The sequence below is a fragment of the Phacochoerus africanus genome, chromosome 13 (assembly GCF_016906955.1).
Source record: "Phacochoerus africanus isolate WHEZ1 chromosome 13, ROS_Pafr_v1, whole genome shotgun sequence".
In the NCBI taxonomy this organism is placed as follows: Eukaryota; Metazoa; Chordata; class Mammalia; order Artiodactyla; family Suidae; genus Phacochoerus; species Phacochoerus africanus.
The window spans coordinates 78,308,488-78,323,530 of NC_062556.1; the positions used below are offsets into that span (position 1 = coordinate 78,308,488).

Below are 15,043 nucleotides of genomic sequence, written 5' to 3' on the forward strand. Positions count from 1 at the left end.
ACGGGAGCCGGGCGCCGCCCCGCCTCCAACTCCCGGCGTGCACCGCGCCTCCCCGGGGCCGCGGAGCCCTGCCCCGCCTTCTTGGCGGCGCCGCCTCTTCCTCTAGGCCGCGTCGGCGCAGACGGCTTTCCCAGTGCGCCGGCGGCCGGGCCCTCTGCGCGCCTCACCCTGTCCCCGTCCCCGCCCCGGGGGCGGCCCCGCCGCCTGGGAAGGGATGCGGAGAAGGTGCGTCCCTGCCCTCCCCTCGGCTCCCAGCGCTGGAGTGCCGGGCCCAGGACTCACCGCCGCCGGGACGTCACGGTGAGCGCTGCGCGGCGTTCGGCGCGGGGTTCGGGTCCCGCCTGAGGTGCGGTCTCGGGGCTCCCCTCCCAGGGTCCCCTCTTCCGGGGGGGGGTCTCTCTAACCGGCTCTTTTCTTTGCCTCCCCGGGGCTCCCCTCCCAGGGTCCCCTCTTCCGGGGGGGGGTCTCTCTAACTGGCTCTTTTCTTTGCCTCCCCGGGGGTCTCCCCTCCCCTTCTCGGGGGTTTCTCCTTACTGAGGGCGTGTTCTCCTCCTCTGCAGGGGTCTCTCCTCTCTCGTGGGGTCCCCTCTCCCTGGGCCTTGGTCTCCCCTCTCCCGGGGTCTTCCCGCCCGAGTCTGCTGCTCCCGCCCGCGGGCGCTGCGGCAGTGCTGCACCGGAGCGCCCTTTTCCAGACCCGCGCAGCTGGCGGCGGCCCCAGGGTTGCGGCGGGAGCGGGGGCGGGGGGCTGGGGGGAGCCGCCTCGCCGGTCTTGAGTCACCGATGACGCTGCGGACACTGCCGGCCACACCGTTGGACCGTATACACCCTCCAGGCGCCTGCCGCTTGAGTCCCGTGTGCGGAGGAGCCGCTGCTCCAGGATCCCCTCTGGGTCCCGGCCTCCTCGCTGCCCCCAGGTTCCTTTCACATCTCACCTGTGAGCCCCGAGTGAGGCCGTGGGTCACCGTCCACGTGCGGTCAGTTCGTGCGCTCGTCCAGGTGAAGGCGGCTGCAGTGAGGACCTCCCCCAGAGCCCTGAGCTCTCTTTCATTCAGGGTCAGCTGGGGACCGAGCCCAGGAGACGGCCTCTCCCAGGGCTCCGAGCAGGAGGCTGGATGGCAGGGGTTTTAGAGAAGGGGTGCCTGCGGCCCTGCACACCTGGCGCAGAGCGTGGCTGCTAGTCACAGGCAGTGTCGCAGTTCTGATGTTAGCGCTCCCCGGAGTGCGGCAAGATGCCGCAATCTGGCCTCGTAAGCGTTTTTCCTAAAGAACCTCTGGTCTGTTCTGTCTGTTTCCCAAAGCACAGAGGCCTCGACCTGCTCCCTCGGTCTGAGTTCCTCTCAGGGGCACTGGCGGCACCGGCCACAGCAACTGCCTGACAAGCAAGGCTCCTCGGTTTACAGCCTTTTCCTATTTGTTTTTCTCATCGCTTTTTGGATCACAGGATCGTACTGGTTCCAAATTTCTCTTATAATAATCAGTAAAGATAGTGTCCTAGTGATTGGGTTACTCAATGGAATGTTTGGTTTTTGTGGGGTTTTTTGGTTGTTTTTTGTTGTTGTTGTGGTTTAGGGCTGCACCTGCGGCATATGGAAGTTCCCAGGTTAGGGGTTGAATCAGAACTGCAGCCGCCAGCCTACACCACAGCCACAGTAATGCAGGATCCGAGCCTCATCTGCGACCTACACCACAGCTCACAGCAACACCAGATCCTTAACTCGCTGAGCGAGGCCAGGGATCAAACCCGCAACCTCATGGATCCTAGACGGGATCATTAACCGCTGAGCCACAGTGGGAACTCCTGGTTTTTGTATGATTAACTTCAAATACTTTAAAACTTGTCTCCTTGTTTCCTTGTTCCTTTTCTTAACCCATTCTCCAGTTCTTTTACTGATTAGAAATGAACCATAAATTGTTTTTTTTAGGGTTTTTTTTTACAGTCGGTTTACAATGTCAGTCTCTGCTGTACAGCAGAGTAACCCAGTGGGCCAGGTAAGTGCTCTGTCTTTTTAGAAGTACACATCATTTGACTTGCCAGAGTGTGCAATGGACTCTTCAGGTGAAGTCCTCTGCAGATTTCGTTGCGACAGATGTGGCTCCCTTGGACCTTTCCACGAGGCCCTCCTTTCTGCCTGTGCAGTGTTGAACCTGGAGGTGCTAGTGAGAGCAGGAAAAAGTTGGATGTTAAACCATCTACTACAAATAACCCTCACGCTTTCCTTTTTCCAGAGGTGCTGCGCCCGTTAACCGTGATCCTGCCACACCCACGCCGCAGGTGCCGGATTTCCTGCCTGGAGCCCTGGTACCAGGTCAGTCCCCCTCCCGGCTCGGCTGGCCGGGTTCAGCTGGGTGGGCGGGGCAGACACCTCAGGGATGGGCTGTCCTAAGAACTGTGTCCCACCTGGCCTTACAGCCGGAGGCTGCTGGGAACAAACTGGGCTCTCCTTCAGCAGTTCGATGCAGTGACTTTAAGTTGCTGGGTCTGGAGGGGCCTGAGGAGGAGACTGGGGTAGAGGGTCCTGTGACCCCACGTGAGCAGAAAGCTGGGAGGCAGAGCTCCGAGCTTTTCCAGGTTAACCTGTGATGTGAAGTTGAAAAAAATGGAGGAGCTGCTTCCCTCTCTGCCCCCACTGCCCCATTCCCCAAAGGGCCTCCAGGGATGGGCGCTGGGGCTCCAGGGGCCCAGGAGCAGTGTCTGAGGATTCAGTCATACCCCCTGCAGTCACGCTGGCCCCAGAGTCGGAGGTGAGAGAGGAGTCATCAACTGTGGTGACTTTACTTCAAGAAAACCCGAGCTTAGGACTTTTTATATAAAACCATTGGAAGTTTCTTGCCTTTCGTTTTTGAGTAGGCATGATGGTGAACCCATTTTCCTTTTTATTCTAAATCATTTATTACAGATAATTTATTACTTGCTCAAATAGTCTCATCAATTTAGAAGCAAGTTTGGGGATTCCTGTTCTGTAATTATAAGAAAAAGCAAAACCTAGAGTTGCTGTCGTGGCCCAGTGGTTAACGAATCTGACCAGCATCCATGAGGATGCAGGTTTGATCCCTGGCCTTGCTCAGTGGGTTAAAGGGGCTCGTGTTGTCATGAGCTGTGGTGTAGGTCACAGACGGGGCTCGGATCCCGTGTCGCTGTGGCTGTGGTGTAAGGCCAGTGGCTACAGCTCCCATTTGACCCCTAGCCTGGGAACCTCCATGTGCCGTGGGAGTGACGCTAAAAAACGAAAACAAAACCCCAAAAACGAAACCAGCAAAAATTTGGCAAATGTAAAAATTTGGGGAGCTATGTTTTAATTAAAGTTGGAATAAGTATAAATAGAAACTTTGGGGGAAGGGTTTGGTCCTTTCACCAAAGTTTTTAACTTGAGATAACGGTAGATTCACAGAGTTACAAGAGGTGAGACCCCGACCCCGTGTGGCCTCCCTGTTTCCTCCAAGGGTGTCATTTTGCATGATGTGGTGACTGTGCAGATTCCAGCAGAGGTGCAGCCCAGGCGCACATGGATGCACCCGTGTCACAGGCGTGTGTGAGTGCGTATGCGTGTGTGCGGGTGTGTACGAGTGTGCAGCTGTGCCGTTCTGTCCCACGTGCAGACTTGTGTGGCCAGCACCGCTGCCAGGACACAGAGCGTCCCCCTGGATCCCGCTGCTGTGGCTACACCCACAGCCACCGCGCCCCCTTCCCTGGCCCCTGACAACTGCTGCCCACTCTCCGTCTCTCGTTTGTTGTGTTAAAGTCCCGTGAAGGGGATCGTGCGGTGACTGAGGTCCCCGGGTCATGTGCAGCCTTGGTTGAAGGTATGGAAATTTTAAGAATTCATTATAAAAACACAACGAGTCCAAAGTGTCTTTTTTTTTAATGACTAAAAATAACAGTAACACTGAGGCTAAAAGTACTTACTATACCCTGAAGACAAAGCATGGTACCTGCAGTGTCTGTAGGATTCAAGAACCAAGGTTGAAGATAAAAGGAGAGGTTTATGAGAAAGGAGTGGTTCATATTTGAAGGGTCTACGCATAATGTCAATTTCGTGTTCATGATATAAACTTCTTTCCAGCGGAAGTATTAGCGTGAGTACAACTAGAATTCTCAAAGATTTCTCATAAAAATGAAAACCTTGCTTAGGTTTTGTGGGGTAGCGGGATAACCTTCAGGAACTTGCCTGAGGAGGGAACCAGAAATGGGCAGGTGCGTCTTAATCACACAGCAGCCGCACAGCAGTTCACTCTCCTGAAGTTTGAAATCTATAAAGGAATCACTTTCTGAGATCTTGTGGAGAAAATGTGTGAGGCTAGATCCGTGCCGGAGAGGAAGCATCTGAAGTCCGTCTCAGTTCTGAAAATGCTGCAGGCGTGCACCCTGGGTAGCGCTTGAATTCTCTTTCCCTTGAGACCCTGCAGGCCCAAGGATTGAGTCATCAAAGGAACAGAGCCAGGACATGCCAGGTGTCACTGCGATTGGTTAATGGCTTGCTTGTTTAAGGCGGTAACGTTTACTTAAAGTCGTGTGAGAACTTTAACGTCGCGGCTCCTTCCCGGTTGTCCTGCCGTCCCGGCCTCACTTCCAAAAGAACGCGACCTTTAGTGGATGACTTGTGATTGTCGTTCTGACCATCCGCCACTCTCCTGTCCTCAGTGCTGGCCATTTCAGCATCTCTTGAGGTCTGCAGAACAGTCCAGACCACTGGGCTGCTGCTCTGCTGTGCTCCTGTGTTTTTCATAAGGTCTGTTTATTTCCACTTTCTGTTGTCTGTCGTTTCGTGGTTTGGTCAGAGTTCTGTCTCTGGAGCTGCACACTCTTTATTTTATTTTATTTTGTCTTTCTGCCTTTTTCTAGGGCCGATCCTGCGGCATATGGAGGTTCCCAGGCTAGGGGTCTAATCGGAGCCGTAGCCACTGGCCTACACCACAGCCACAGCAACGCAGGATCCGAGCCGCGTCTGCCACCTACACCACAGCTCACGGCGACGCCGGATCCTTAACCCACTGAGCGAGGCCAGGGATCGAACCTGCAGCCTCACGGTTCCTAGTCAGATTCGTTAACCACTGAGCCACGACGGGAACTCCTGGAACTGCACACTCTTATCTTTGCTGCATCTAATCAGCTTTGCTTGGGAAACCAGATTAAACTCATGAGAATTGGGATTACCAGTGAAATTAAAAAATATATATATATGTATGTGTGTGTGTATATATAGATATATACACACACATACATAATATAGAATAGAATAATAATTGAGTCCTGTGGAAACATGGAGTTTTGTGTTTTCTTGTTGGCCTCATTGCCGTTCCTTGGGTGTATTTTAGGGCACTGTCTCCCTGGGCTCTCCTGCATTCGTCACTTCTTCCTTGTTCTCTGTTTTCCTGCCTCTGAGGTCATTCTTTCTCAGTGACCCTGCTGTCACATCTCCACCTGTTCCTTGGTCAGCCTTCTGGGTGACATAGCTGCAGCTGCCACTGCTGCCTGCACTGAAGCCTGGGCTCACTGCGTGTAGGATCCTGTCTGTGCCCCAGTGGCCGGGACGGTTCCATGCTTACTGCCTGAGGTCCTCTAAAAAGAAGGAGAAGGAGCCTGAATTTAGATGCTGAAAGTGCATGTGTGGTTTTCATTCTTTCTGTCCTTGGTGCCTTGTTAGCGTGTAACTGTAGACTGACCTTGGAAATTTGACTGAATTCCAGGTGACTCTGGAAAGCCAGTGTTGAGGCCGAACCGGCTAACAGTTCAGCTCCATTTCGAGCCACTGGGAGCTGGTTCCTGCGGTGCTGCTCGTCCGTGGCCTGGCCTTTGACACATGGACCTCTTGATAGAATTGGTTTTTATCTTTTGTACATGATAGATTCAGTAGATGTGAGGCTGAGTTTTCCTTTAAAAAAGTGCCTTGAGGAGTTCCCGTCGTGGCGCAGTGGTTAACGAATCCGACGAGGAACCATGAGGTTGCGGGTTCGGTCCCTGGCCTTGCTCAGTGGGTTAAGGATCCGGCGTCGCCGTGAGCCGTGGTGTAAGTTGCAGACGCGGCTCGGATCCCGCGTTGCTGTGGCTCTGGCATAGGCTGGTGGCTACGGCTCCGATTCGACCCCTAGCCTGGGAACCTCCATATGCCGTGGGAGCGGCCCAAGAAAAGGCAAAAAGACAAAAAAAAAAAAAAGCCTTGAAATTCGGATGTAGCTTTTAATCTCAACTCTTCATCAGGCTCCATGCTGTAACATGTAGTACTTGATTATAATCTGTGTTAATATTACTCTCAGAGGCAGGACATTTTTCTCAGAAAAGTGGTAGTTTTTGGTAACTATCTAATAATCTCAGTAGGAATGCATCCTCATGATACATGACAGCAGATCTCTTTTTCAGCTGAAAATGTGTGTCTGAAATGCAGAGACCCTTGGCCTGCCTCCCCCTGTGCTCCAGACGTGGATCATGAGGGCTTTGGGGAACAGTCCCGTCTGGATGGTGCTTCCTTTCCTTCCCTTGCTGGCGGGAGGTGCGGAGCATGAAGAGGTGGCAAGACACGCCATCAAGTTGCACCGCGGCCGAGGGGCGGCCGTCACCCAGAGGAGGCAGTGGGTCCTCGACGGTTGCAGAAAGCTCTCCGGGCTTCTTCGCCAAAAGGCTGTGGTTCTTAACAAACTGAGAAATGCCATCAGAGCCGTGGAGCGAGACACGGGCCTGTCCGATGAAGAGAGGCTCTTTCAGGTGCACACGTTTGAGATTTTCCAAAAAGAGCTGAACGAGAGTGAAAACTCCGTCTTCCAGGCCATCCACGGGCTCCAGAGGGCCCTGCAGGGGGACTACAGGGACGTGGTGAACATGAAGGAGAGCAGCAGGCAGCGCCTGGAGGCCTTGCGGGAGGCGGCCATCAAGGTTGGTCCCGGGGCGCGGGCAGGCGGGGCCGGCAGGGCCTCTGTCTGGTCCCAGGGGCGCAGGAGAAGCGGTTGCTCCACAGAGCGCCCTGGCATAGCCAGCTCTGGTTACTTCTCAGTCTTGTCTAACGCTGGGGAATCCCTGGGCATTTAAGGTAGTTCACACATTGTGGTTTGAGTTTGTCTGTCTGTCCGTCCGTCCTTCCTTCCTTCCTGTCTTTTTAGGGTGCACCCATGGCATATGGAGGTTGCCAGGCTAGGGGTCCCATCAGAGCTACAGCTCCTGGCCTACACCAGAGCCACAGCAACGCGGGATCCGAGCCACATCTGCAACCTATACTATAGCTCACAGCAACATCGGATCCTTAACCCACTGAGCAAGGCCAGGGTTTGAACCTATGTCCTCATGGATACTGGTTGGGTTCATTAACTGCTGAGCCACGATGGGAACTCCACGTGGTTTGAGTTTCTGGCAAGAGTTCCTTTTAGTGTGAAAGTTAACTTTCCTCAAGGTCCACATACTGAAAACAAAAATGTTAGTTTGAAACAAATGTATACGTTTGAAGTAGAGATTCTGATAAAGGATACTTTTTTTTTCTTTTTGTCTTTTCTAGGGCCGCTCCCGAAGCATATGGAGGTTCCCAGGCCAGGGGTCAAATTAGAGCTACAGCTGCGGGCCTCCACCACAGCCACAGCAACGCCAGATCCGAGCTGCATCTGCGACCTACACCACAGCTCAGGGCAACGCCAGATCCCTAGCCCACTGAGCAAGGCCAGGGATCGAACCCACAACCTCATGGTTCCCAGTCGGGTTCGTTAACTGACTACTGCTCCTCAATGGGAACTCCGTGATGAAGGATACTTTTTAAATTATTATTGTATCAGATGTGACATTTCTATCACTTTCTGAGGTATTATTGAAACCGTCTGGTGTGCGCCAGACACTTTAAACACACAGAGTGTCATTTCATCTGCATAGAAAGGCTGGGAAGTTATTACACGCTTAAGAAGCAGAGGGGATGCGTACTTAGGAAACTTGAACCAGTGTGGTCTCTGTGGTAGAGTCGTGGCGATGGGTGAGTAGCCACCTGGTTCTGGCGTGCCGTCTGTGCTGTTATCATGCGCTAGAAACAGACCGGGACGTCCCCCGTCCCCCCAAGCAGGCTCACCGCCTGGCCAGGTCCTGGGACAGGTGAGACACTAAACCCTTTGGTTTCCAGAGGCGTTTGGGGGCTGTCGACTCAGGGAGTTGTGCAGCTTCAGAGCAAAGGTGCATTTGACCCTGATCTGACCTGCGTGCTTCCCACGACCTGCGTGGGCAGTGTCTGCACACATGCTGGTTCTCACCCCACGTCTCTGAGGGGGTCCAGGCGTGTGTGTTAGAGGCGGGGGCAAGGGGGGGGCGGCTGGAAACAGCCGTGCTTGTCTCTGGGGTTGTCCTGCCTCTTGGTCCCAGCTGCGTCCCACTCCTTAAATGTGAATGAGCAGTAAGAGTTTTGACCTGAGATAGCCGTGCTTAAATTTGGTCATGTAACATAAAGGTGTTGAATTCTGTCACCAGCACCATCCATCAGTGCGAGTAGCTAACACTGTCACCTCTCCCCTTTGTCACCTGGAGCTGGCCTGTGTGTGCTCTCCCGACAAATGTGGAGCTAAATAGCCAAGGGCCCTGGCTCTTTCTAAAGCACGATGGTGGCTGCACACACAGTTGGCACAGTGCCCGGGCACTAAGCAGTGGTGGGCAAGTGGTTTTTGTGGAAAGAGTTGACCTTCAGAGTCTCTTTACAGTTGGGTGTGAGTCTTTCGATGTCCGTGGGTAACTGGCTCTCTTGGGGGCTCTGCTCCGTGACATCCACGGGCAGGCGTGTCTGCTGGAGCACTGGGAGGTGGTGCAGGCAGGCCGGGCTCACCTCTTCACACCGCCGCTCTTCACCCTTACAATCGCATAGGAGGAGGCAGAGTATGTGGAGCTTCTGGCAGCAGAAAAACATCAAGTTGAAGCTCTTAAAAATATGCAGCATCAAAACAAAAGCTTATCCATCCTCGATGAGATTCTTGAAGACGTGAGAAAGGCGGCAGATCGCCTGGAGGAGGAGCTGGAGGAGCACGCTTTCGATGACAACAAGTCAGTAAGTAGCATCCCCAGGCTCTCCCCGGTGCCTGCTGAGCTGCTCACTGAGAGGAACTGTCTTGCACTTGTTTCTGGGTGTTTTGGTTTTTTTTTTTTTTTTTCAGTTGTAATGGTTTTTATTTTTTCCATTATACCTGGTTTACAGTATTCTGTCAGTTTTCTACTGTACAGCATGGTGAACCAGCCACACTTGTTTCCGTGTGTATTTTTTTTTTTAATTTCAGTGATTTTTTTTTTTTTTTTGGTCTTTTGTCGGCCCTAGAAATGGCAAAAAGACAAAAACAAAAAAACGCAAGCACATCTGTTCTGTGGAACGTACCTCGGTGTGGTCCTGAAGCTGGCAGCATGCCGTCTCCTCCCAGTTTGGTCGGCCATCCGAGGCCGTCTATGCTGCCTGGCGTGGCCCTGGGCTTCCGGGACAGTCAGGCTCCAGCACGGTTGCCGGAGAGCCCCATGCACCTTGCACGACCTTCCTGGGGTCCCAGGCAGGATATCCCCCTGCCACTTGTAAGAGACGCGGGAGTCTGGGGAAAGATGAGATCCATTCTAAAAATTGACTGTGGGTCTCGGGATGGACTCAGAAAAGGGTAAGGGCATGACGGCAAATCAGAACAAGGTTCGAGAAGGAAGCGGGAGCGGAGAAGTGGTGTGAACGGCACTTAGTGATTCCGGGGGGGGGGCGTGGTATTTCAGGGCCCTGCGGCCTGGGAAGTGTTGTTCCCTTTACCCCTGCTCAGCGAGCGCATCCTCCTCCGAGCACGGGGCTGTCCCATCCGGCCTCTCCTGGTTCTCTGGGATGCCAGCGCCGTCCAGGTCAGTGCAGCCCAACACCAGCCACCAGGTACAGGCTGAGCCCAAGACGGGCCTCCACTTGGATGCCATCCGCCCTCCTCGGGCGCCGGAACTCGCTAGAGCTGCCCACAGAGTCTAGTTGCTGGATGGACAGTTTGCTATGAAGGGTGCAACTCAGAAGGAGTCCGAAAGCCGAGGTGCTCAGGGCAGGATGCAGGGGAGCGGTGGGGCGCCTGGCACCCTCCCCCCAAACACTTCCAGGTGTTGAGCAACCTGGAAGCTCTCTGAAGCCACACTTTAACGATTTTATGGAGGCTTCATTATCTAGGCTTGTGATTGACATGGCCTCCAGCCCCTCTGCCCTCCTGGAGGTCAGGGGAGGGGCTGAAATTCAGCCCTTAGCACAAGGGTGACCAGCCCCACCCCCCCTGGGGCCCTGGGGGCCTCCCAACATCCCCTGGCTGAGTTCAGGTGACATCGCAAGGGGCTTATGTGAATAGGGCACTCCTTTCACCTCTGCTGCTCTAGAGCGAATTGAGGAACTGGGGGCAAAAGGCAAACAAAGGAAAGATGTTTCTTCTGCTCTTTATCGTTCAGGAAGTTGGGAGCTGTGAGTCCGGAAAGGGGTCGAAGACCAAATATGTAGTTCTTGTTACAAATCAGTGTCACACCCTGAAGCAGGTCAAGCAGGTGTTTAGAAGTGAGCAAATCCTAAACACTTCCATGTTCTGTTTTTTTTGCTTTTTAGGGCTGCACCTGTGGCACATGGAAGTTCCCAGGCTAGGGGTGGAACTGGAGCTGCAGCTGCCCGGCCTACGCCACAGCCACAGCCATGTGGGATCCGAGCCAGGTCTGCAACCTACACCACAGCTCACGGCAACACCAGATCCCTGACACACTGAGTGAGGCCTAGAATGGAACCTGCGTCTTCATGGATGCCAATCAGATTCGTTTCCACTATGCCACAGTGGAAACTCCCTTGAACCACTTTTTTCTTTTCTTTTCTTTTTTTTTTTCTTTTTGTCTTTTTAGAGCTGTACCTGCGGCATATGGAGGTTTCCAGGCTAGGAGTCCAGTTGGAGCTACAGCTGCCGGCATACACCACAGCCGCAGCAACGCCAGATCCGAGCCGTGTCTGCGACCTACACCACAGCTCACGGCAACAGCGGATCCTTAACCCACTGAGCGAGGCCAGGGATTGAACCAGCAACTTCATGGTTCCTAGTTGGATTCATTTCTGCTGCGCCAAGACAGGAACTCCAAACCACTTTTTTAATTGAAAATGTTTTTCCAATTTTCTAATTTATTGGTCTTTTGTCACACCTGACAAAATACTGAAAACATTCCTATCTTTTTTCTGTATAGGATTTACTCTAAAATTTGAACTTGAAAACATCTAATCAGTTCTAGTGACGTAACATTGGTGGTTCTTGCAGGTCAAAGGGGTCAATTTTGAGGCGGTCCTGCGGGTGGAGGAAGAAGAGGCCCGTTCCAGGCAGAACCTCACGAGGCAGGACGTGGAGGAGGGCCTGGGGCTGAGCGTGCTCATCGACTCCCAGAGCAACCAGTACATCCTGGCCAAGCCCAGAGATGCCACCATCCCACGGGCTGACCACCATCTCCTAAAGGTAGCCCCGCCTGCCCACACCCTTCTAACAGCTTCCCTGGAATTCCGTTTTCTGTGGTCTGAAATGTTTTCTCTCGATTTTTAACTTTTTTCCCAAAAGAATAAGGCATTTTAATATTTAAAGCAAAAATTAATTTTGCTTTTGAGGATTTGGAAGACTTTGTGAAGTGAGGAGTTCCTGTGGTGAGATTAGAGCTGCAACTGTCTAAAAGCTGTTTTCACTCAAGTGGCTCATTCTCCTGGGCAGTAAGTTTTGGCTGCAGTTTGGTGCACGTCTTGTTTACATGTGGCTTGCAGCCCGGGAACTGCCTCCCTGCACTGGCTGGCGCTCTAGGCGGGGTCAGGTGCACAGCCGTGCTCTCCGAGGAGACCGTCGAGTAAGAGGCGTGGAATTATTTAGGGGCTCAAAGTTGATGTTGTGGGTTCAGGACGGCTGTTTGGATGTGGACGGAGTGAGCATGATGGGTGTGAGAGGACCAGGTAGGTGGCTGGCTCTCCAGCGGGGCTGCTGGCGCTGGGATCTGTACAGGAGAAGAAACCAAGAGCTCGGTCTTAAAGACGCTGCTGCGACAGACGAGCCGAAGGAGGACAGATGGTCCCATGGGCTCGTCCCTCGCGAGGGGCTGATCCCGGCATCCAAGGTCTCAACGCCGTCGGTAAAAGCCGCAGGCGTGCTGCCTTCTCAGTCGCGCCTGGATGGAAACTGGGAGGCCGAGAAGGACGGCCTCAGGGTGTGAAGGGCGGGGTCTCCACCGCCGAGGGGCTCCTCTCCCCTCTGAAAGTAAGGTGACTTTGGGACCATTTCGAGTGAACACCGCCAGGAGTCACGCCGCCAGGAGTCCTACCGCCGTTGGCGTCTGGCCAGATGGGTTACCGCTGTGCCGGCTAGAGTATCTCAGGCAGTGGGAAGACTGGGGATGACTTCCCGGACTCAGCCCTTGCGGAGTCCTGGTCCTCAGGCTTCTGGAACAGCGTGTGTGGGGATCCAGCTGTGCTTGTGCGCCCCTGGGGGACCAGCCTCCTCCACCCCCAGAGCACCCTGGGAGTGCCAGCCAGTGCGCCTCTCCTGTCTGCCTTAAGTCCCGTTCAGTGCAAGTGGGGCCCTGCTTTCCTTCGAGCCGTGTTTCTCTTTCACACTCTTAAGCTCACCGTCACCTGTTTCCCCCTGTGTCAGGACATTGTCACCATAGGGATGCTGTCCTTGCCTTGCGGCTGGCTTTGCACGACCATAGGCTTGCCGACCATGTTTGGGTACATTATCTGCGGCGTCCTTCTGGGGCCCTCGGGACTCAACAGTATTAAGGTAAGAACAAAACCAGTTTCACTGTCTGTTGAACATGAACTTGCGAGGAGAGCGGTTTCTTAGAGGTGACATCGGAGAAGACGCCCTTTAAACGTTGAGTTTGCTGAGAAGGCGCTGAAGCACCAGGATGTTTTGTTCACCAGTGAGCGAGTGCCCTGCCCGGGGAAGATGACGCAGTGCATGTCTTTAAAATTATGAAGATACTATTTGCGGTAATATTGTGGAATGGATTATTCAGACACTAAAAGGAACTAAAAATGCTGGATTAAATGTCTTTTAAGGAGTTCCTGTCGTGGCTCAGTGGTTAACAAATCCGACTAGGAACCATGAGGTGGTGGGTTCGATCCCTGGCCTCGCTCAGTGGGTTAAGGATTCAGTGTTGCCATGAGCTGTGGTGTAGGTCAAAGACGTGGCTCAGATCCTGCATTGTTGGGGCTCTGGTGTAGGTTGGTGGCTACAGGGCCCACGGCCTGGGAACCTCCATAGGCCGCGGGTGCGGCCCTAGGAAAGACAAAGATAAATAAATAAATGTATTTTAAAAACATGCCTAGCCCACCGAGAAGCTGATAAAATAGGAGTGATGGAGCCTTGACCTGGGTGTTGGGAGGCCCCCAGGAGGCCTGGGGCACTGAGGCTGCGCTTGCTGGAGGCCGTTTGCTGAACAGACGGAAGGGAGCGCCATCCGATGTGGATGGTACTTTGGGCCAGTGCGGAAAGCTCCCCGGGCCTCTGTGGGCTTCACGATGTGCCCTCTAAGAGACAGGGTTTGGACGAGGGGGAAAGGGAGCTCCCACACAGGAGGAACCCCTAGTGTGGAGTGTGGGAGAGGGGCCACGGGTGAGACACGCGGGAGTGGGAAAAGGGGGAGGCCTCTGCCTGCAGCCTCATGCCCGCCTCTGATCAGCACACCTGCCCGGGGTCGGGAGGGTTCCCACACCGGACAACACCGGGTTGGGGGCTTGACAGACTGCCCATCAACCCCTCACAGCACGCAGTCCAGCCAGTGAGACACACTCGGGTGTCCCAGCTGACAGCCTGGACCGTGGTGGGGAAGACAGCCTGGCCGGGTGGCCCCTGGGAAAAATGGTTTTAATTCCTCTTTTTACATATGTGGTTTTCATGTGATTAGGTCAGTGTTAAAAGCTGTGGGGGAGAAAGCTATGCTTGCCCACGTCCCAGCCACCCTTTCCTGAGTGGCTCCAAGCGGTAGCAAACACAAGTATGGTTTTCTTTTGCTTTTGTCTCAGCAGCAGAGATAGTTCAGAAGCAAAGAATTAAGGCTAAATAACTAGGTAATAGATCCAACTGGATACTCTGAGTATTACATTTTTCTCTTTCTTTCTTCTTTGGCCGCCCTGCGGCCTGTGGCGCTCCCAGGCCCAGGATCAGATCCGAGCCGCACTTGCCGCCTAGGCTGCAGCTGCAGCCACACCGGATCCTTAACCCACTGTGCTGGGCCTGGGATTGACCTGCGTCCCAGCGCCCTTGAGACACTGCCGATCCCGTTGCGCCACAGCAGGAGCTCCTGAGTATTATGTTTCTCAATAAGTTAGCTTTACCATGGAAAAGTACTGTAATTGCAGTAGATAAGATACCAAGACAGAATTCTAAGATCTACTAGCCAAAAGTGGGAGTGGCCTATTGTACTCAAATATTTGCCCTTTTAGTTAATAGGCCTTCACTTTCTAAGTCACAGAGTGTAAGCTGAGGTCTGTTGCTTTGAAGTCAGATCACAGCCCAGTTTTTAGAAGGGAAAGGAAGGTGAGAGCAGCAGTAAGGAAGCATAAAAAGCGGAAGCCATAAAAGAAGTCAGAGCAAGCTCGATGTTGTAGAGAGAATCTGGGTGGAGCAGACTCCCGGTGCCACGGCGCGGGTGCAGACGTGTCAGGGGCACGCGAGGGAGTCAAAATAAGCGGACTGGCGTTTCCGCGTGGCGCAGCGGGTCGGCAGCATCTTGGGGACTCCAGATGCTGCAGGGCAGCCACAAAAGAAGAATTGTGACTGAGAGGGTGGCAGTTAAGGGAGGAAAGAGGTGGCTGCAGAGAGGACTGATTCGTGTGTTCACAGCTGACAGACGGAGGACGCCCGGCGGCGTGCGACACTTGTTTTCGTGTGTTTGAGGAACATTACACTGAAACGTTCGTGGCCACAGTGAAAATCTCCAATGCAAATAATGTAATGGCACAAACGTGTCAGTAAAAGCAACGTTCTCTGCTCGAGTGCGCGAACGTTCCAGTTCTGTACACCCACCTGGGCGGCCATCTCTGTGGCCCAGTGGTTAGGAATTCTGCATTGTCACTGCTGCGCTCGGGTTCAGTCCCTGGGC

The 15,043-nt window shown here is 53.7% G+C and overlaps 1 protein-coding gene across 3 annotated transcripts in view; it reads left to right on the forward strand.

Annotated features, from left to right (window-relative positions):
• Positions 1–37: 37 nt before the first annotated feature.
• TMCO3 (transmembrane and coiled-coil domains 3) overlaps positions 38–15,043 on the forward strand; it is a 32,738-nt gene continuing 17,732 nt past the window's right edge. Inside the window, exons 1-7 of one of the 3 annotated variants that reach the window (XM_047755666.1) lie at positions 98–300; positions 2,227–2,306; positions 3,598–3,801; positions 6,356–6,865; positions 8,814–8,993; positions 11,224–11,415; positions 12,589–12,717. In XM_047755666.1, the coding sequence (XP_047611622.1) occupies positions 6,422–6,865; positions 8,814–8,993; positions 11,224–11,415; positions 12,589–12,717 (945 nt within the window). In that variant the 5' untranslated portion in view covers positions 98–300; positions 2,227–2,306; positions 3,598–3,801; positions 6,356–6,421. Of the gene's footprint in view, positions 301–2,226; positions 2,307–3,597; positions 3,802–4,421; positions 4,728–6,355; positions 6,866–8,813; positions 8,994–11,223; positions 11,416–12,588; positions 12,718–15,043 lie in introns of those variants that run through there. The other 2 variants (XM_047755668.1, XM_047755667.1) reach the window with 2 other exon arrangements.